The 23,443-nt window shown below is 31.8% G+C and overlaps 1 protein-coding gene across 1 annotated transcript; it reads right to left on the reverse strand.

Moving 5' to 3' along the window:
• LOC133185282 (xaa-Pro aminopeptidase ApepP-like) lies at positions 1–22,426 on the reverse strand. The gene is made up of 22 exons (XM_061320397.1): positions 22,338–22,426; positions 21,870–21,994; positions 16,169–16,279; positions 15,197–15,260; positions 14,055–14,159; positions 13,652–13,750; positions 12,934–13,080; positions 12,288–12,383; positions 11,944–12,031; positions 11,601–11,733; positions 11,279–11,395; positions 10,895–10,981; positions 10,713–10,763; positions 6,958–7,019; positions 6,157–6,306; positions 5,867–5,927; positions 5,391–5,469; positions 5,067–5,171; positions 2,122–2,202; positions 1,921–1,997; positions 1,412–1,510; positions 1–395 (listed from the first exon to the last, which is right to left on the reverse strand). Exons 1-22 carry the CDS (start codon positions 22,384–22,386, stop codon positions 171–173), a joined length of 2,211 nt encoding a protein of 736 aa, XP_061176381.1. The 5' UTR covers positions 22,387–22,426; the 3' UTR covers positions 1–170.
• Between the last annotated feature and the right edge of the window lie 1,017 nt (positions 22,427–23,443).

Here is a 23,443-nt window from a genome sequence, read left to right on the forward strand (position 1 = left end):
TGACAATGTTGTAAATCTATTGTTTGAATGCATTTAGAAATGTATACTTTGTTCTGCCATAGAATAAAAATAAACACCATAAAAAAAACATGCAAGTACATAACTGCTGATTTTTCCAAGCTTCTGGTACATTTCCATCTGTATTTAAACATACCATATAATTTTATACATCAGACAAATTCAGAAACAGGAACTTGAGATATACACACAAGAACGGCTGATATCATGAGAAGAAAAGAAGAAGCTGAAATATTCACACCGGAAGAAGTGCTAGTTTGACGAGTTATTGACTTTGTCCTTCTCTCTAGCCAATCATAAGCTTCTCTGTCACTATTCATCAAAATAGGACCGATAGTTTTCTGTACTTTTTCGTGGAAAGAATTAATCCAATCAATCTGAAAAAGGTAATAATGATTTATTTCATTATGATGTCTTTTTTTCACTGAAACAATTTAAAAATAAACGGAGTCCAAAAATTTTAATTTTGCAAAATAAAAAAAACTCGTCACAAGATCGCATGTCATGCTTACATAAACAATCATATCATATCTAGGCTTATATACTGTAGCTTATAATTTCTATTTGTTTTGAAAATGATGCAATTTATACAGTAAGTATGTGAAATGAGTTTTACATTTCAAAATTTCCTCGGTGAAGTATTTGTACTTAAGGAATTCTCCTAAATGTTGTAATTACGTGTTAGTTGTCGTTTTAGGTGCAACAATTTGCGAGAAACGCAAACACTTTATCTTAGATTCAGAGACATTTTAAATATTCTAAACATATGAAGACTTAAAAAGATATCTTGCAAGATTTGAACATAAATTTTCCTTTCTTATTTTACGCGTTAACATCGATTTTAAATAAACAACTCCACATTTAATCAGTTCCGAGATCACAAAGGTAAATTTTTGCAATGCGTGAAGTAAAACAATTTCTTTGGATAATTACTGTACATTACTTTTGTTATTTTCGCATAATTACGCAAGGCCGCCTCCTATAAATTTTGCTTTGTAAGATAATAAATACAGCAATAATCAGAATTCGTAATTTATATATATATATATATATATATATATATATATATATATATATATATATATATATATATATATATATTTTTTTTTTTTTTTTTTTTTTTTTTTTTTTTTTTTTTTTTTTTTGCTTTAAAAGCCTGATAACGAAAATAACGTGATGTAAAAATTTTTGTGATCTACAGTAATTAATAATATCACTACTAATTATATGAAATTATGTTCACTCATTAAAATAATGCTCTATGATGAAAAGTTCATTGCGGACCATTTCGATAAGGGAAACAAAAGAGTCACAGCAGAGTAACAGTCGGAGTATATTTAAAGAAAAGTTCCAAAAATTACATTAATGAAAAACATAACATACTGGTTTTTACCTGATCTCTGGAAAGCATGTCATACTCGATGAGGTTTGGTTCAAATGGTACCAAAGTGATAGTTTCGAATTCAAGGAATTCAGAATCCGAAAACTTATACTGTATGATAAAAGGTAATATATGTATCTATCAACTATATGTTCGACGTGTTTTTTTCTCAAAACTCTGAAAATGTCCATTTGTCCCAAATAATCTTTATAGTCGCAACATTTTTACAGAATTTCGCTTTCATAACAACAAATTCCTTCAGTACGTTTCATTCAAATGCTAGAAGCGAGAGGGAGAAAAATTATTTCTAAATTGTCATCAAAATTTCATTCAGTTCAGTTGTTATAACTGCAATTTTTATAAATTATGGAAATCTTTATTTTATATTTTGTTTCAATTATTATTCTTTGTCTGCAAGTAATAAATTGTAAGATTAAATTGATTATTCATGTAATATTTCTAAATATCATTTTTCTATACTACACCTTACTTTGTATTCTATTGAACCTTAAAATACAAACCTTCAGTTCCACTTTCTTTACCATCAGTATGCTCTCTATACGTACACCAAAGCTACCGTCTTCATAATAACCAGGCTCTATATTTAGAATTGTGATATTTGAAATATGATATTTGTATATCCAATTTCCTTTTATTTGAAACTTACGATTAAAATATATGTTTCGGATCCTTGTCAAATTTGAGAGGAAGATTGTAAATACCATCAGAAAAGAATTGTCCCTCTTTGATGGGTGCATCATGGGAGGAGATGCTCCTTCCGGTCATGCCTATAGATGGAGGATCTGAAAGAAAACTGATATTCAATTGTCCGAAAGTTTAAAAAATCAAACATGACCTTTGCATGGATATAGGATGGCTTCTAATTAATTTTCCTAAAGGTTATAATTAATAAGTTTTGACATTTCTTTACATTTTTTATTCGTGTCATAACTTTATCAAGGACAGAGTTGTACTTATATGACTGCAATCTCACTAGAAAAGGTTTATCTTTGGTTAACAATAAAAATATCGAAATTTTGAAAATATTAAATTACCGAAGAATATTTTTTTACTGACGTTAAGAGAGTAACAAATCCTATAAGGCTTCATAAGCCCATTCAAGCTTTGCGTCGTCATACGTGAACACCGTGACATGGTATTTTGGATCAATGTTGACACGTTTCTCTTACAGTTTAAAATAGTAAAAACAAGAAGTTTGTGAGCCAGTACTCACTAATAATACCCCCGCTCTGATGTGAATAGACAACATATGGAGAAATGGTGTGCAATTTATTCATGAGATTGCTTCCACGTGATTTATTTCTCATTAATATTCATAAGATACTGCATATACCCGAAATTCCATTTCTTTAATTTTTTATGTTAAAACCTGCAAGCCTGTCTCGTTTTGTTTTTTTTTTTCTTCAAGCCTCCGTCATAGTTTTTTGGGTAGAATTTTGTGCGATTAACTGCTGACCACTCAGGGTACCGTTTTTTCTGTTATTAAGTAGGTCACACTGATGCAAGAAATTGCCGTTTTCAAATTAAAAAGGCGGTCGTAACTCCTTATGAAATGTAAATCACATGTAATTTATAAAAATGGGCTCTCTCCTGCACTTCTTAATCGGCGGAAGAACTCTGTCTACTTGCAATAAACACTTACATTTCATCATCAAAAATGATAAAAACGTCAATTCTGTACGCTTTCCTTCATTAAAACAATATACTCTCGCTTCGAATTTTCAAATCAAAAAGGCGGTCGCAACTTTCATTTTAGTATCAACAATCTTGTCATTTCCGGTAAAAGAAATTAATAAGAATCAAACCATCGGCGGAAGAACTTTATCCGAAATAGTTAGAATATAAAAATTTGCGGTATTTTGTACTTTCTCTATATAAACCTTTATGAAATCGGCCGCCATTATAGTTCAGATATGCAAATGGGCAGAATGAACACCATTTCTCCATATGAGTTCAGTTACGGACAGAAACAGTGATAATCAGGAAATTGACACCGGATTTGTACAAAAAAATGAATCGCAGCAAAAAGCATGCCTAAACAAAAAGTGTGTTAAAATTTCAAGAATTTGCGATGAGTAGTTGCTGAGAAAACTACCAACCAAATTTTAATGTATGGTACGGACAGACACACGTCGCACGGATCAACAGGAAGTTGACATCGGATTCGTACAAAAATGATTCCCACTATATGACATGCATAAACAAAGAGTGTGCTAAAATTTCAAGCATCTGCGATGAGTAGTTGCTGAGAAAACTACGACTAAAATTTGTTATGTATTGTAAGGACAGATGCACGGATAAACAGGAAGTTGACATCAGATTCGTACAAAAATGAATCCCACCATATGGCATGTCTAAACAAAGGTTGTGCTAAAATTTCAAGCATCTGCGATTAGTAGTGACTGAGAAAACTGTGACCAAAATTTGTTATGTATTGTAAGGACAGATGCACGGATAAACAGGAAGTTGACATCAGATTCGTACAAAAATGAATCCCACTAAATGGCATGTCGAAACAAAGGTTGTGCTAAAATTTCAAGCATCTGTGATGAGTAGTTGCTGAGAAAACTGCGACTAAAATTTGTGTTATGTATGGTACGGACAGACGAACGGATCAACAAGAAGTTGACATCAGATTCATACAAAAATGAATCCCACCATATGGCATGCTTAAACAAAGAGTGTGCTAAAATTTCAAGCATCTGCAATGAGTAGTTGCTGAGAAAACTGCGACCAAAATTTGCTACGGACACACAAGCGTAAAACAGTATACCCCCCTCTCCTTCGGAGCGGGGGTATAATAAAACTAAAATTGTAAAAACGAGATGTGTTTGTAAAACACTGATGCCCTCGTATAGCGGCTAACAGCGAATGTTAAACTTTCTCAAATGCAAGTCAAACTCCAAGTTAAGAGATCAAGAAATGTTGGTACCCAAAGAAAGGAATATACGCTTGAAATGTGAAAGCCCTATCACCAACCATTGAAAAGATATGGGATGGTAAAAGTAAGTTAAACGTCATGGTCAAGGTCAAATGGTAAAAATTAATGGTGCCCAAGGAAAGGCCTTTTCATAAAAAACACATGTGAAATATGAAAGCCCTAGCACCAACCTTTCAAAAGTTATGTCCAAGGTTTAATTTGTATAAAAGTAATTCAAAATCCAAGGTCAAAGGGTCAAAGTTGTTGGTATCCAAAGAAGGTCTTGTCACAAGGAATACACATGTGAAGCAAAACTAGGTAAAACTCCTAGGTCAAGGTTAAAAGGTAAAAATTGATGGTAACCAAAAAGGTCTTGTCACAAGAAATACATATGTGAAATATGAAAGCCATAGCTGCAACCAATCAAAAGTTATTGGCAAGGTTAAAGTTTTTGCGGACAAACAGATAAAACAGACAGACGGACGGACGGACAGGGCAAAAACTACATGCCCCCAAATATTAGATTACGAGGGCTTGATAAACCTAGAGTTTGGGTTTATGCGGCTATACATGTATATACATCCGAGCACGTGGGATCTTTGTATAATGGGATTGATCATAAATGCAAATTGCTACATACCCCAGAGTATATTTACCCTATTATACCATTGAAAAAATAGATTGTTATTTCTTAAATGTCACTTTTACAGAAACAACAACACTTACATTCATGAACACCTAGATACATCCCTATCCCATGCCCAGACCCATGTTTATAATGAAGTCCAACATCCCATAGAGGACGACGAGCCAGAATGTCAAGTTCCTGACCTTGGAGAAATGAAAATGACATTATTCAAACTGATCATTAATTGAAATCAGAGTTTTGGTTTTGCATTTAACACACATTTCATAATTTTGTTTGAAGTTGTACCAAGTGAAAGCAATTCAACGTATTACAGTTAGAGATGGCACAAAATGAGCAGTTAGTTTAATAACTCTTTTAATATATATATCATTTATCAGAAATTTATATAAAATAATTCTTACCATGAGGTCCGATACTACTTTTCAGGATCTTTACTCTAGCAAGATCTACCGACCCCATCAACACACGAGTGTAGCATTCCTGTCGGTTAGAATAAGCTAAATCAATGTTATTTTAATTACTTCTTTTTCAAACTTTTCAATTTACTTTCAGTATAAAGACTGTACCATGGTTATACATAGAGAGGAAACTTTGTCTATCATTTGTCCGTCCATTCTCTCACCAAAAATGCCTATGGACAATACCTGTATCTTAGAGAACAATTTTGTTTCCAGCCACCGGGATTATGATTATTTTAATAAGTTTTGTTAAAGGTATTTCTCGTAACCTACATTTTTGTAACATTAATCATTTGTAAGAAAACTGACTTCCATGGGTTTTCAAAAGAGCAACAATATATAGTCATTGAAATGTTTGACCAAGAATGAGTAGATTTTACAACTTTTCATAATAAAATGCATTATCAAATTTTGATTACCTTTTGAAAGTCTGTTGGGGTTCCAAAATGAAATGTTCTTGTGACATCCGTAGTTCCATCTCTGCCACATGAAATGAATTTAGGAAAAATCACACATACTTCTTATTTTGCGGTATTTTCATTATTCTTCCTTTATCCGTTTTCAAAGATGTAAAGTAAATTTGACTGCATATTTTTTTCTATAATTAAATTCAAGAGATTAGAATTGACTTTTTTTTTTCAAATTTGAATGGGTAGTAGTTATGTATTTCAAGACCTTGATGTTTTTGAGTTGGTCTTGGTATACTTACAGATACTGCCCTCCAGAATCCAGTAGATACATCTCTGTTGTTGTTATTTCTTTGTCTGTGAGGTTAGACGGAGTGTAGTGAATCACTGCGCCATTGGATCCACTAGAGGATATCGTATCAAAACTCAGACCGCGATTGTACTGTTGCCTCCTATGGTTTTAGATATAAATAGATTATTTGCGCATGTTATAATTCACTAGTAAAATCACACATCACTTTTTTGGAACATGAAGATCATCTTACAAATGCAAGGTATGTCGGTAAGTATGTTAAGGAAGCTCTAACCACTGCACACTGAACAGTTCTTAAGTGATCTGCGATGTGAGAAAGAATACACGAAAATCTACAGATGATGACAAAATTTACAAATGAAAAAACTTCTCTTAACATAATATTATTCCAAGATAAAGTGATTAAATACATTAGTTATATAGTTTTTCTCAGTGTAAGTAAACAGCAGTTATTTCTGTTGGCTTCGTTGTTTTTTGAATATTTCCTGGGGAAATATGACAGGTAACAGAGGCTGAAAATGATCTAGATAAACTCGATATGTACAAATATATCTCTACATGACACAATTTTAAACAAGTTTAAAAACATTGTTCATTAGTGATTAGAGCGTTTTATCTGTAATATGTCGCTGACCTCCTCTCGTCCTCTTAGTCTATAAGTGTATTGAAGTGTTTTGATGTAAACACCTCCTTCAGTGACATAAACAATATATGTGGTTAGTTGGTTTATCTGAGAATACTTCTTTTGTTGACGTCAAATTATACAAGATCTTCTTTATTGTTTTCTCACCCCCTGAATTTGGCTAGATCTTCAGCCGCTGACAACTCTGTCCACTTCTTCCCTTCTTTAACCTTAACAAAATAATCAATGATAATAATTAAATACTGTTTAGAGGAAATGCAAGTCACTGCAATTATCTAAATATTCTTAAATCATCAAATTTCCTCTCATTCAATGATTCCAAAATACAGTATGGATATTTTATACAATTACCTAATTAACGATATGGGTGAATTTTAAAAAAGGGACCAAATTCATATTTATCAAACTGTACTTATAATGCAGGTAATGGGAATAAATCTCTAGGTATCAGCATATGTCTTTGGATAGCGTCTAAACACCAGTCAAATTTCTCATCGATATCTCAATTCACAAAAAAGTTACGTCCACAAATGATGCTAAAAATGTCGGGAGTGCAATACCTTTTTGTGAATTTTGAAAATTCAATATTTTTTGAAGATCTGTGAAATAAATAATAATGGTTTATGTTGGAAATAAAGACTTTTCTGACAATATTTAAAGTATTGGGCTTCACATGTAGACTGTAGCAACTTTTGTTTGACCAAGTTGTGGTCGCAAACTGCCTTTCCTTGCGAATTTTTTACATAATTTTAGAGGTCCGTGTTTGATATGCTCCTATTTTGTAAGGTTTAATGGACGTTTGAGCTCGAATACTATCTCCCCATATTTCATAATATTTTTTTCTGTGTTACACGTATAGATTACAACACGAGTATAGACAGTCCATGACTGCATTCCAGTCTGTTATTAATTGGTACTGAGATGCGAAATTCAACATCATTGATAGCGCTGTACATTGAGCAAGGATGATAATAAAAAGACATGTTTTTAGTTACATTGCCTGAAATGAGGGTCTAGAAGAAGAAATATTAGTTAATATGGATATAAATTATATAGAACGTAAGTACACTGTAAATCAATTTTCTGAGTTTTAAAAATATGCATGTATTCAAATATGAAAAATATGTACGTATTCAATCACTGCATTACATGACCTATTATGAGCCTTTTTTAGAATACAATGTATTTGCACCAAAGATGTTTTTTCATAACTTTTTCGAATTAATACTATAGTAACTGTTAGCTATATGTTACACAAGTGGTATGTGCCTACATAATTTTTAAATGAACTACAATGTAAAGAGATAAGACCCGCCCTCATCCACTAGGAGCGGATTTCGTACTCTCTATCTCTCTTATTGATATCTATAATTAGAACTGCGCGTTACGCAGTACTTGACCAAAATAGCCGAAAGAGAGTCGGGGATTTCCAGTTGCATATTTTTAGAAGAGTCAGTGGCGTTATCTTACTTGCAGTGGCGCTGGATCGCGAACGGAAGTAGTATTAAAATGCCAGTAAGCGCTTTGCGCTGTGCTTAGCGCTTAAAAAATCATTAAGTGTTGGCAACATCAAGTGGTAATGAAATTGTGCAATATTAATCGTCATAATTAAGACACATGAAAATATTTAAACTTGGCTTTATATCTTGAATTATTCCCTATTTATGTAAAAAAAAAAAAAAAAAAAAAAAAAAAAAAAAAAACTAGCTAAAATATATATTTAAAAGATAAAATATATTTTATAGTATATTTCTTTTTATCGCAGGACAAACACTGTAAGCAACTGAGGTCAACCAGAAACATCCTACTCATCAATTTTTTCTTTATGTTTATTCATATTTGATCAGCAATAATTCTAACATATTTGTTGCACTCCTGATCAAGAGCATGGGAGTCTTTAAAGAAGAATTGTGATGGGAATATTACATCATAACTTGTTCTGTTGTTTCAGTGAAGTTGAGGTTGAATTACTTGAATTTTATAACAATTTCTCAGAGTGTTTATTTTTTACATTCATACAAAAAATCAAAGAAAAGATAAACACACACCTGAATTGATAAAATTGAAAAGTAGAAGGATTTCAATGACAAAAACTTCAACAATTTAGTACTAAATTATTCAAAAAGATCATTATATATTACACATTGCAAATAAACATGTTTTGAAGTCTTGAAAATATGAAAAACTTGCCATAAATGATAAAAAAAAATATCAAAATGACAAACTGATTTACAAACTAACGATGGGTTATTGTGTGTTATAAATTTTAAAACAATGTTAAATAAAATACATATCAGATGTCAGTAGTGCAACACAATAATGCAACATAGGGTCAATTCAAAATCTAGTATTTTTTGTAAGAAAACTGTATATCAAAATTCTTTTTTGACTTAGATTTAAAGAATTGACTTAAATGGACTAAAAAATGATTTTAAGGAATTCTATTGTTACATATTTCTTTCATGTAAAAGCTTTTCAACCCAGAATTAAAAAAAATAATGTAAAAATAACAATGAAAAATAACATGTTTTTCCACATATACAAGAGAAGAAACTCAATCAAAGTTTAGATCTAATCATTTATATCCTTGATACCATTTTGAAGCATAAGAAACCATAATTTCTTCTGATTATGTATTTTATAAAGTCTTTTAGGATGTAGTGATGTTTCCTTTTTTCAAATAAAGTTTTACTAATAAAAATCCTGAAACTTTTTTATGCAATTGTCTATTCTATTGCAACTTCAGGAAATTTAACTTGAATGTATGTACAATATAATGATTTAAGTGAAAAATATGTTATGGGTAGTTGAATTGTATCAAAAAATTTCAATTTGATGGTCATTATTTTTTGATTCACCCACATCATAAACTAGACTTTTAAACAAACATACCCAAATTATAACCCGTATTACGGCTGAAAAATGTGATAAGGTTTTCATTAAAAATAAATCATCGTTCCGGAATGAATTGTAAAAAGAGAAGACAGAAAATATAAATCTTTTTTTATTGAGATAGGGGAAGAAGAACCTCTACTTAATCCATATTTTCATGTAATTCTCATTACCCGTTGAACCTACCTATCTTAATGTTACTTATACCCTGTCGTCACCTGCGTGGCACAGTGCTTAGGGCGTTTGCTCTAGAGTAGCGGAGTACGATGCTGATCCTTAAGTTCCGGGTTCGAATCCACTGTGTGTCACGGAGACCTGTCTTTCGGATAAAACCATATAAATCAAGGTACCGTGTCGCAGTAGGTGCTGACACGAAAAGGATCCCTCACTGCTCAAAGGCCGTAAGTGCTGATAACAGGTCTAAATTTACAGTCCTTTACTTTAAATTCTCTAACAAACAAACAAAACATATACCCTTTCACAGGTCTCTGATTTTTGCAAAACAGAGTTACATACAAAATGAAAATTGTCCTCATATAAATGACACCAAGACGTTGACGTTGTAATGGTGTTGTGAGGGTAGTTATATACTTTCACCGGCGACAATATGCAAAGGGCGACAAAATGAGGCTTCACAAACCTTCATCTGCGTCTTTTGAAAGAAACTAAGATTCTTTTACTGACCTGATAACGCCTAAAGATTAATCACTTCGAATAATTAAAGCCATTTAAGCTTTACTATGATTTCCCTCGAATATGTGACGCTATAATATAAAGAATTCAATTCAGTGCTCTTTGAGCAAACAAAAAACAAAAAACAGAGGATTTTGTTCGAAAAAACGAACATTTTACGAATCAGAAAAAAGTATTCGGGAAATATATCTCAAGATGGCATTAGAAAATACCCCTTTTCACATAGAGATGATTTTTCAAATTCCAGTCTTGTTTTCAAATCCCGTTTGAACAAATATCTCTAAACATTTCCAATTTCTTTGAATAATTTTCCTTACCTCCTTCTCTAACTTTGCAATAAAAGATATCAATGCAACTGCGTCACGAATCTGTTTAAAGACATTAAAATTCATTTTAACATTTGAAGATTAATTTTAAAAAAAAAAAATCATTAATAATTATGTTATTTTAATAATGGTTTGATGAAAATCTTATAAAATTTTTCGGGAAGAAAGCGTACGTGAGATTTTATCATTCCGTTCCTCTCGACTTCATTTTTTTCTGCCTTTTGTAAAGACACGGGTGTGTTTTCCTGTATCCGCTTTTCCTAAATTGAAAACATTTGAAAACATGGAGTTTCACATAAAAGAAAAATATAGCTTACGAATACTATCTCCTTGGTTAACCTTACACAAGAATGAATTGATGATAATGTGGGCTGCGTTACATTTTTTCCCCCTTTTTTCTAACAAAAACGATGATGCAGATGATTTTATACATCTTTATTTGTTTTACTTCACTACATACATGTGTAGATTTTCTTTTTAAAATGCCATATTTCTTTTTTAAGAAAACATAGTGTTAATTTTGCAATCAATTATGACTTAGTTTAGAAATGCATTACCTTTGGTACGACAGAAAATATCGCATAACTGCAGTAAGGTGAAATCCAGACTTTCTCGCTGTTAGTAACCACTGACCTCATCTTATTTATCAATGCCATTGGTTCATATTCCAATACCTAAAAGTAAAATGATATATGGATTTTAGAAGGAAAGTGTGTTAAGTTTAACAAGCCAAATATCCAAGAATGATTTTTGTTTGGATTGAAATGACATAATCATGGTCATTGAAGGAACTAGCAAAAGGATGCATACCTCAGAAAAGGTAAAAGATATTATAAAAATACATGAATTGGTGTGAAATAGGATATTATCTTCACATACCACAACACAATATCCTGTCTGTCCACTACAAGAACCTGTACTTCCGGTGTTAAGATGTTCATGTAATTTCTGAGTTGTTTCTGGATCAGTCGGAGCTTGTGTGAGCTTCTTGATGTGATCTTTTATATATAACCTACTCAAAGAGATTTCTTAAGAAAGTATTGCTTTAAAAATAAAAAAAAAATGGCATAAAAGTAAAGTGCAAGTCTGTTGACATTTATTTGTTGAGTTTGGACACACGTATAAACAGTAATAACAAATTTAAAGGATCATTTTTCACATTTTTAATCCATAAATAAAAATGGAATAAAAAAGAAATATTGAAAGAATCAAGAATCCTTACGTTATCTGGTTCTTTTTTCTGTCGACAATTATATATGAGAGAAAGAATGGGCTGTATAAAATGTCCTCAGCTCTCAAGTTCAGTAACCCTATAATGCATTTTATATAAATGCTGTAGAGTCAGCAAAATCGTTTGCTAAATATTAGGAATCCATTAAATATGCAAAAAATAACACTAAAAAATGTGTCTCCTAAATTTGTCACTTAAGAAAATATCAGTTATAAAGATAATTATGTATTTAAAATTTGTAAATTAAAATCAATGTATTATAATGTAGCTGCTTGTATTCGAAATTTAGATTTGACAAATCCAACAAATTTGTCCGATCCTCAAAACAAACCCACATGCTGTTTCATCCAGACTTGATACAATCATAGAGTCTACTTTTTTCTCCTCCATAGCCTTGTAAATGTCAGCGATCTTATCCTGCCAATTACGTCCTGAAGCAAAATATTCCCAGTTTGATTTAATATACACTGTACATGTCATATTTATACCAGAAATATCACCACGAATCACTTGTAACACTTAGAAAAACATAAATATATTTCTGAAAAATAATGTTTTCTAAATACTAAAAATTATTATTGTACGTAACTTTGTAGTACATTGCATGCTTTTTTGTTACCAGCACTTCGTTATAACACAGGTGATTGGGGAAGGGACACCCCCACCCCACCCCATCACTTCGTAACCCAATGGTCGACATTTGTAATAGAATGTTTTCCATTACACGTTTACAAACTAACTTTTATAAATTGTATTATAATTGAAAAATCCAAAATATAATGTTTAACTTTAAATTAACCTTTTATAAAACTTTATACTCATTGATCTTTTATTATAATTGAATTGAGAATATTTTTTTTAAATGGTTAGCGTTATATTTTTGATTTTTCAATTGTAATACCTTGTAAATGTGTTACAGAAAAAGATTCCATTAAAAAGCGGTTGGGAGTTCCATCTCCAGGCACCTATGGTTATACCTACCTGAAAATTTGTATGGAAGAGCGTTAATGGGAGAATTCGGTTCCTGTGGACGCCCTGTTGTCCAAATTTTGTCTATTAAATCTTCATCTGTCTTCGTCATTGTGATGTTTTCCTCAGAAAGTTTTTCTTCGTAGCTTTCCCACTTTTCTTAAAGAAGTAGTTACACTATGCATCAATGCAGTTAGCAATACACAGTAAAAAGATCTTTTTATGAGTAGAGTTTGTTTCCTTAAGAAAAAGCAGGTATCTCTACCTTGTAGGATCAAACACATGACCATTACATTATGACCTTGATGGCAAAAATCTTAAATCAAGACCATTATACCTATAAGTCATGCTTTACAACAAATCAAAGATATTCAGTTTGATTTAGACTTTAACATTCTTGCCTTGTCTTCAAGATTTCAGCATCTTTTTGCACCTTTAAAATTAAGCGTAGCATAAGTCAATCTTTTGATGAAAGCACCATGGAAAACCAAAAAACTGAATCTTGAACTTATATATTTATCAAAGCAAGAATTCTTCAATTTTTGCTCTTTCAAGAATTTTGATGAACAGAAATACAGAGAGCTAGACAATCTGAGGGAAAGATAGTCTTTGTCAACACATCAATATTTCTCTTTACCATTGGGGAGAGGAAAAGTAAGAACTGAAAAGAAATGTTCATCGTTTTAACAAACACTTCTCAAACTCTTCTCAAATGTACAATTGTACATACTGCTGCCGAGAAAAAATGGATATGCTCCAACTTTGGCGTTTGGTGTGTTTTCAAGGACTGATACTAGCCACTCTGTGGCTGAAGGTACGCCTGTTTCTCCTGTCATAGAATTAAAAGAGGAAAGAAGCTTTAAAAATTCAATTTAGAAAGACAGCAAAGATTTAGCTTAAAAGTTTCAACAATGTGCTTACGAAACATGCACTGATTAAAAAATAATCAAATTTCCATTTCATTTTCCCAAGACAAAATGAAAAACTTGATGATTCAGTATTCTTTTATCGGCAAGATTTAATCTCTCTCTCTCTCTTTCTCTCTCTCTCTCTCTCTCACACACACACACACACACACACACATACACACATCCTCACGCACAAACAATCATTAAAATGCATGATTTACTAACCCCACTTCATAAGAATCCAATTACAATCCATCTCATCTTCTGCTTGAAGAAAGTAACGTGCATCCGTCCACAGGGCTGCCTGCATCTTTGTCACAATTGCATAACCTTGTCAAAAATAATTTTACTTTCAAAAAATCAAAAACAAAATTTATACTATGGAAAGATAACTTTGGCAGAATGTTCCTGCCCCCTTCCCTCATATGCAAATTAAATTTACATATAATATGGTATATTGCCATAATTAGCTCGGATGCATGTTGATATAATTTTCCATTATGCTGGCAAAATTAAGATGTTCCATTTCTACGGTGTTTCCATTGAGCTAGAAATGAAAACACCACAGAGTCTGACACATCAATTTCATATTTGGATTTTTTGGAGAAAGACATTGATGGCAAACTGACAACTATGATGACTTCAGCTTTTCCCTTACTTATGTTGAGATATACCACTGTTAACTGCATATGGAGTCTATGTCTTATATTAAGCAAGGCCTTGTTCTACGTACGAACAATTTTTAAATCGATACAGGCTATTGACCAATACGTTGATAATACAACGATACAAGCTCCTTTAACGTTAACATTTCGAAATTCTATGGTCGATAAAATGACCTTGCTTGCAAATACAATCTGTTGTTAGGTCTAATGTTGACAGGGTTTTTTCACATAAATTGTTAGGTGATTATTTTCACACTCAATTATCTACGGATTTTCTGTTTAGTCGAGAATCACAAAGAGCATACAGCGGGGAGTGAAAGTTCGACAGGGGATGCTTTATCCTCCATGGCACCTGATCCCACCTGTTTTCAGAGTTGGCTCTGCTCATAACTTGTATTGCTTAAAAGGACATTTGAGAATTATCACTGTTTGTTATCTTTCATCCTTTCAAAACCCTGACATATCTCAATACATTTTTCATTCATAAAAGAACGACATACAATATTGTTATGATAATATAACATGTGAACATATATATGTACATTGAACTTAGAAATAGAAATATACAAATGTGCCACAAAAACCTTTTAAAGAATTCTTATATATACAAAAAGGACGATTATATTGATCTCTACATTGACATTTTCAATGAAGTGACGAACTGAAGCCATAAGTTAAAGCCCTTCATTGCTCAAAACTTACCAGCAGAGCCTGAAAGACCAGATATAAATTTTCTTCTTTTATCATATGGAGAAGTGTATTCACTCTACAAATGTACAACACAGTTCGTTAGAGAAAAAAAGACGATTTTTCAATTACGCCAAATCCAGTATATCCTGTATGTTTTGCATCTACTACAGTAAAATTCACTTTTGAAGTAATTTAAAGTCATATGATGTAAAAATCGTCTAATGTAGAAAATATTTAGATTTACATCACAAATAAAGACATGAGAAAAAAGACGGTGATTTCAAATACTGATCTGAAGCTTTGATTCTTCATCGACATAAAGAAACCTAATGAAAATGAAGATATTTAAAATCTAAATTTTGCTTGAAGTCTGCTCTGAGTTCATGTTCTTGGGGCCTGATGTGCGTCTTTTGATCATGTGATATACTAGTAACTTGTATAAATGTAACCTTACCTGATGTGCGTCTACTGATGGTATTATATAAGCTTGTATAAATGTAACCTTACTTGATGTGCGTCTACTGATGGTTTTATATAAGCTTGTATAAATGTAACCTTACCTGATGTGCGTCTTCTGATGGTATTATATAAGCTTGTATATATGTAACCTTACCTGATGTGCGTCTTCTGATGGTATTAAATAAGCTTGTGTATATGTAACCTTACCTGATGTGCGTCTACTGATGGTATCATATAAGCTTGTATATATGTAACCTTACCTGATGTGCGTCTTCTGATGGTATTAAATAAGCTTGTGTATATGTAACCTTACCTGATGTGCGTCTACTGATGGTATCATATAAGCTTGTATAAATGTAACCTTACCTGATGTGCGTCTAATGATGGTATTATATAAGCTTGTATAAATGTAACCTTACCTGATTTGCGTCTACTGATGATATCATATAAGCTTGTATATATGTAACCTTACCTGATGTGCGTCTTCTGATGGTATTATATAAGCTTGTATATATGTAACCTTACCTGATGTGCGTCTTCTGATGGTATTATATAAGCTTGTAATCCCAAACGGTTCATCTCGGTCCGAAGATCACTCAGTCTCTCTGTTGTATTTATTCTGTTTGGTGGAACAGACTATAAGCATGGAATAATTGATTAGATGATTGATCATTCAAGGTGTTTTCTACAAGAAACTTTTATAAGATGTTTATCAAATGTGTTATGAACATGAATGCATGTAACAAGATATAAAGAGCTGGGTTCATTCAATTCATAAAATGCCACTGCCCATATACCAATTAACTGACCAAGTCCCAAAAGCCCATTTCAAACATCAAGATAAAGTACAGTAAGTAATTTCAAACATCAATATATAGTAGAGACATATGCTTTCATTTCTTATAAAAAGGTTTCTTGTGTGAGTCCAGGTATTGAAATGCAGGCTTTATGAAATTGTAAGATTCTTGAATTTTGAAGAAAATAGCTATAGAGTACCTTCAGCAAAGAATTGAAATATGAGCCCACTCCTCGATCAAAAAAAATAAAGCATGGGTTATAATCGTCTGAAACAGTTCTTTCATAATATAATTTGACATTTTGGATCAGAGGTTAGGGACCATGCAAAATGTTGAAAAATAGCTTAAATTTTTGACGAATTTTTTTTTAGGATTGAGGATATTTTATGACGTCATAATACATAGACTATCGAGAAAATCACGTCATTTTTAATAGATATGCAGTCACCAAGGATCCAAGGGATTATTAGTGTATTTTCAACTAAAACTGGGCAGTTTTAATTTTTCAGAAATTTACAGGGCATTATAAAGATCCTAAGTGAACCTTGTTCTTTACTTCAACCATGCCTTATTTAAAGAACCTAAGCAAATTGTGACAGTTTCACCAAAAATAGAAAACAGCACTTATTATGATAATTGTTTTTTTTTATATCTAATGCGTAATATCATAATATCTCATAAACTTCTACATGAGAAGAAACCCCTTGCTCTGTCCTTTAATTCAATATTTCGATATATCGACATACATTTTATCGATTAACAATAGTTATTTTCATTCATATGTGCACTCGATATACCCCAATGAACTCAAAATAAACGACACAACAGAGTAATTCACATGTACTTCATACTTGAATATTTTACTACGGACGTTAAAGCTGAACACCACTTGTAATTAGGTATACGCCATATCAATTTTCCTATCTCCAATATCAGCACTGGGTATAACTTATGTATTCGTTTCACCAATTGAATTTTGGCCACTGCTATCTAGGTGTCAAAAATCTGTATTTATATTTCAAGAGGACACAGAAAGGGGGTAAGACAATTAAGCATTGAGTCATTATTTTTTGAAAGATGTAGTCTACTAATTGCAACGTTGTGTGCAAAAAAATTAAGTAACGCGCCTTAGCTTATATTTACATTTTTAACTCCTTGTCTTGACTACAAGGGTGATTTATATTTCAGAATCCCTGCATTATCAGTTAATGGAAGAGCCGTTGCAATAGCTTCAGTTCAATGTGAGCATGAATTTTGATTTTCACTAATGACGTTGCGTTCAACATTTGTGACGTCAAAATAAAATGAATATTTTAACTTGTTGACCTCCCGTCCGTGTTAGATGTATGGTGTTTTGAATGCCGTAGCTTTCCACACATATTATAAGCAAAATAGATTAAAAAATGAATAAATTAAAAGAAATTAAACCAGGTAATGATACTTCCTTGTGAGTATCACAGCACATGATTATAAAAAATATCTTATAATGCATATAGGAATCTTGTAAAATCATTTGTGAATATTGCATACATGTTTTGGATAATTTTCAGAGCAAAATTACACGTATCTCATGCATGCTTTGAAGAATGACTGCAAAATTTCTATTAAATGCATCTTACAAACAAAGTTCAATAGTAGGAAGTTTTATCAAAATAAACTGAAATATAAAATTCATACATGGCATGGCACGTGTTACTGACCTCAATTTCCTCGATCGCATTTCTCACATGAAATGTGCATGTGCGACATAAAAAGTAAGCATATTGTTCCTGGATTTTCTTATTTTATTGTTGTGCTCAAATGGAGAATGTGTAGTGGTTATATTACATTGCCTTTCTCTTTTCATTTCTTACATTTTACTTGCATATTTGTTTATTTGTATTGGACGGATCTGTGCATTTAATGCCATATTTTTTAAAGCCTTTTTTCTCCTGGAATGCCAACCGCATACAATAGTTATTTTTCTCGGTGTACTTCATAGTACACAGATGAAATCTAAAAAAGAAAAAATCGGAAAGCATTGAAGTCTGGTTAAAAAAAAAGGGTAAATAGGGGCTCAAGAAATAAAGAAAAGAGAGTAATATGGCGGAATGAAAGTTAAGCATGCTGGAAATCATAAATCTCCTACTTGTGCAAATTGTGTTCAACTTAAGGTCAAGATATAGTAAATAAGATTAGATTGTCTTTTTGATGCTAGATCCATTATAATGTCATAATTGATTTAAACTTAATTTTTCCCGTACTTTACGGCTATACTAGAATTGTGTAGAAAATGAAGAATTTTCATGGAATTCAATTTGAAATCATGTCAAAAGTAACCCCGATACCTATATTCAATTTAATATCATTTTAAAGAAGAGGTCAAGAAGATATGAAAAACTGTTTTCTGAGAGACTGTAGGCAATATTGAAACATTTTTTTCTGAGATGGAAAAAAAACTCCCATATTTATACCTGACTTCCTTCATTTTTAATTGAAAATTACAGTCTAAAGTATCTTTTTTAGTTGAGTTTACTTAAAAATTAAGTGCCGATACACCTAAATTCACCAAGCTATATTTGTAAAGGATCATTGAAAGAACTTGTTTCTCAAGTTTGAGAAATGTGAAGGCACCTTACATTTACTAGATCTTGACATTAAATGAACAGCTAAAATATATAACAAACTGAATGACTTCAGCTTTTCCAACGTCAACTTCCTCTATTTATGAAGTTTTGTTGTTGTTGTTGTTGTTGCTTAACGTCTCTTTCGAGAATTTTTCACTCATATGAAGACGCCACCACTTGCCGGTGGAGAGATGCAATTTTATACCTATACTCGGCACTCAAGCCATTGAGCAGTGAGGGAGATCCGAATCCGCAACGTAAGGATCAGCTCTTTACTCCGCGACTTTAGAGCACTCTAACCACTCTAACCGTGACTCTAACCACTGCGTCATGTAGGCGACTATTTATGAAGTAATATTGAACAATCACCTGCATATCGGTTTTTGTCTTCAAACTAATTCGATACTCAAAAGCATGCATGCTCTGAGCGGACCCATTTTTAAACAGGGGCAAGCTGCTGACAAATTAGTTGATTCTAAAGGGTTTTCAAGATTATTCTTTTCTGAATTTAAGAGATTTGTCACGTTTGTTTATCTTAATCATTTACATAATACTTACAAAGTAAAAAAATAAAGATAAGAAACAGGGATCTTAACAATGCAAATCGCGAAAAGTGCAAAGGAGTAAGCATTCTCTGTTGATCTGTCACATCCACAACGAGCGCTCTCTATTGATCAGGTAAACGTAGAAATTCATACTTAAAATTAGTATGTAAACTTGGAATGAGACATCTCGATTAAAATTCCCCTCATCTATAGGCTAGATTTTGCTTACTTTAAATGAGACTGTTGAAATATTCACCTTTTTGGAATCATACATTATCATATCTTACTTAACTTACAATCAGAGTTTTATGAACCTGATTCCTTTCTAGCATGTTAAATTGTATATATCTAGATATATATACCGCCATTTCAATAAATGATAGGATTAAACTAATCTAGCAAGAGTCTATGCATCATCAGAAGACGAAAATAAAAAGTAAGTTCAATTATTAGCGAAATCGTAGCAAAATGTTTAAGATCGAAAATATGAACTGCTCTAAGGATAATAATTTGGTTGATAAAACTTCAATTCTATTGACAGGCAGGAAGGAGTCATCATGCACTTTATCTTAAACATCAACTACTTTTAGTACAATTTCTTTTCTAATGAAAGATTCCGTGACAAATCTTTTAAAGCACAACTCTCTTTGTCATGCGCTGATACATACTGAAGTTATATGTAATACGCATTCCCGTAAATTCAAACGTGTTTTTTATGGGGTTTTTTACAGATGCTATGTCAATAAAAGTCAAACTGGTTTGCATTTTATCTTACGCTTTCTTTTTAAACGCGAGTGAGAGTGGCATTACTTCTGGTAATAAACCCTCGTAACTGTGCATTCTCATTAGCATTGACATGAAATCAAACTTTAAAGATCGAGTTGATTTAAATGTATCCATTATAAGCAATACGCCTTTACTTCACGTTAACAAATATAACAAGTTAAAATTTCTGATTGAAAGAAGAAATGAAAAAGAGAAAACGTGTCTTCATTTTAACAAAGCAAGATAAAGACTGATGCGATGTTTCTTCAAAGTATTTATTTGAAACCTTTAATATATTTATAAAAATCGTTTTTTAATCTTTGAGATGCAGAATCCAATATATGTGCATGGTTGGTCTATATATCCTGCAACATTTCTCCAAAAATGATGCTTGCTTGTTAAGAAATTTTCACATCATTTCTCAACTGGTATACATGGCTCACATGTAACACCCCCATGCAATGTATCAATTTTTTGTGCCATTATCTATGCAATTTTTGTAATTGCAAGACTTTATATTGCAAAGGCTCTCAAATCTTCAGTCTATATAATCATTTAAAAAATAAAGGCATTATACAGCATTCGAAGCACGAATCGAAGTAAACACCCCCGGATGAAACATGAATTCAAATAGGATACAGATTTCTAATTAATTTGAAATGGACCTGCTCCAAAAATCATCTTTCTGATCGATTATTCAGAAAAATTTTCACGTGAAGTACCTTGAATAACATGCAAAGAGAATTTTGTTGGCTTTCTCTTAAATTAAGAGAAATAGACAAGAAATTGTGACGGACAGACGGACGAACACGGTCTGTAGCAACAATTTACCTGCTTTTTATTAATTCACTTACAATGTAATTGACTAATGCAAAGAAAGCTTTCAGTTCTCGTTGACTTTACATACAGAAATCTATTTACCGTAACTAAACTCTGGTGTCATTAATACTTATTCAATTTGAAAATATTATAAACATGCGCGTTCTGGAGCTATTATCCGATAGTGAATGAACCTGCCGATACTCATCATCCGGTAGATTCGACACACACAAAAAATATTACAGTTTCATATAATTCGATAATCGGCAGCAAAATTCTTTTTATCTTTTATTTAACTTCCTCTAATCATTCTGCATTTCGCCTATCAAGTTGAAAATAAAACAAAATTACATCCTATATGTACAAACTTATCTTTTAATTAGTTGGATAATTTATTTTCTTTATCAAACTAGCTGTACTTGTCTTCCTACATTCCACCTTTTTGATTATTCCCAATCTTGTAATATCATGGCTAGACAGGCTATACACCCTGAATACCTTCATCACTACAATTCACTCTATCCTTTATAATATTATTTATAGGTCAATATAAAGAAATGACAAAATTGTGCGAGATTACTTACTTCTTCAGTGTTTCAATGTTATCATGATCGCGTTGTATATTTACTGTCAAAAAAGCAAATAAATCTACCGTTACTCTTATTTCAATTCGATTTTCTGATTCTTAATTTACCTGACCAGGAGAACAAGATGCCCTGTCGTCTGGAGATAGGTTGCGAATTTCTGACCTTCTACTTCTCGACAAATCACGCTTTGTCCGGTAATGAATATCCTCTGCATGCAAGTTTTGAACAGCATCTGATATTCAAAATAATGTATAAGCTTAATTTGCAGGCAAATGATTGCTTAATTTGATTTTTATGCAGCTCAATTGACTTCTTTTAGGGCATTCTTTTTCATAACATATATCAAAGAAATTCATATCTTTTAAGAAAATCAATATATTTTAAAAGTAGACATATTTGACATATATGCCTTTGAATGTTTAAAAATAGATTTGGCATTTTCTAAGGAAGAATTTCTCTATGAAAACCATACCCGACTTAAGAAACACAAACAGGAAGTTTGTCTCTTGGTACATTATCATGATAGATGAAACGTGTAAGATATATCTAACCAGAATTCGTTAGTATCAGTTTACCTGCATGAGAGGATACCAATCCTAGAATAAGAAAATTAAAAAATAACATCTTCCTTTTTCGAATGGCAGTAAATGGTTTTCTTAAACTATAAATACATCTAGGTCGAGGTCGCTTTTATTGACTGAGAAGCTGATGTCCTACTTAACGAGGTTCGCTCCTGAGTTTTTGAGCAGACTTTTTTGGCTTAACCTATATTTAAAAGATTCTGCATAATGTTTTAGTTCTTACAATAAATTTGGATTCTACAATACCAATTAAACGATATTCAGTTAAAACTCCTTGATTTAATTCCATACCAAAAGCATTAAGTGAGGAACTATATTTTGTGGCGGATGTATTTTTAGAAAAAAATATGATCTTTTTTTTCTCTCTCTCAAGGTATTCAGAATATGTTAAGTTTGGATTCCTATTTTTCCATGCAGCCTGCACACAGGGTTATTCTGTGCCATAAACTGTTTCATGCTGGTCCTAAAACAGATATTAAATAAACTATCATGAATTCTATCATCATAGTAGATAAATATAGCAAATATATTGCGAAAATCCAGAAAAAATAGCCTTAACTTTTGCTTAAAATTAGCACTATTTTAGTAATATCTAAACATTAATATCACAGACCCCCACTTTTTATTTTCTTTTCTGAATATATAAGATATTTTTAACCATTTTTCTTTAATTCAGTAAAATATTACTTTCAAATGATTTTATTGCTTGTTAAAATTTTTAATGCCAGAAAAATGATATTTTTGAGTGCAAAAAAGTCAAATAATTAAATATGCGAAGTTATTTAAAAATTCTTTGTTGTCACATATTTTAATGTATCTATTCAAGATGAAATAAGACTGTGTTTGTTCCCATAATTTATTTGAATAAAAAATATTGGAAGAAAAACTTTAAAAAATGAATCATGTGCAAGATGTATTTACAGTGCAAAAAAAGTCAAACTAAATGCTCTGTAGCGCCAAAAGAAATGCATTGACCCCCATTTTTGTTTTGATTTTTAATTAAGCTTTGTGTGTAGATTCTAAAAATATACTTGATAAAATATTCTCATTACTTTTGACGACATGATCCAACCTCCTTAAACCCTACCTAATCATGAAGA

Source organism: Saccostrea echinata, unplaced genomic scaffold, assembly GCF_033153115.1.
Source record: "Saccostrea echinata isolate AGI-Se365-2 ecotype Australia unplaced genomic scaffold, CSIRO_AGI_Sech_v1 ptg000012l, whole genome shotgun sequence".
Lineage (NCBI taxonomy): Eukaryota > Metazoa > Mollusca > Bivalvia > Ostreida > Ostreidae > Saccostrea > Saccostrea echinata.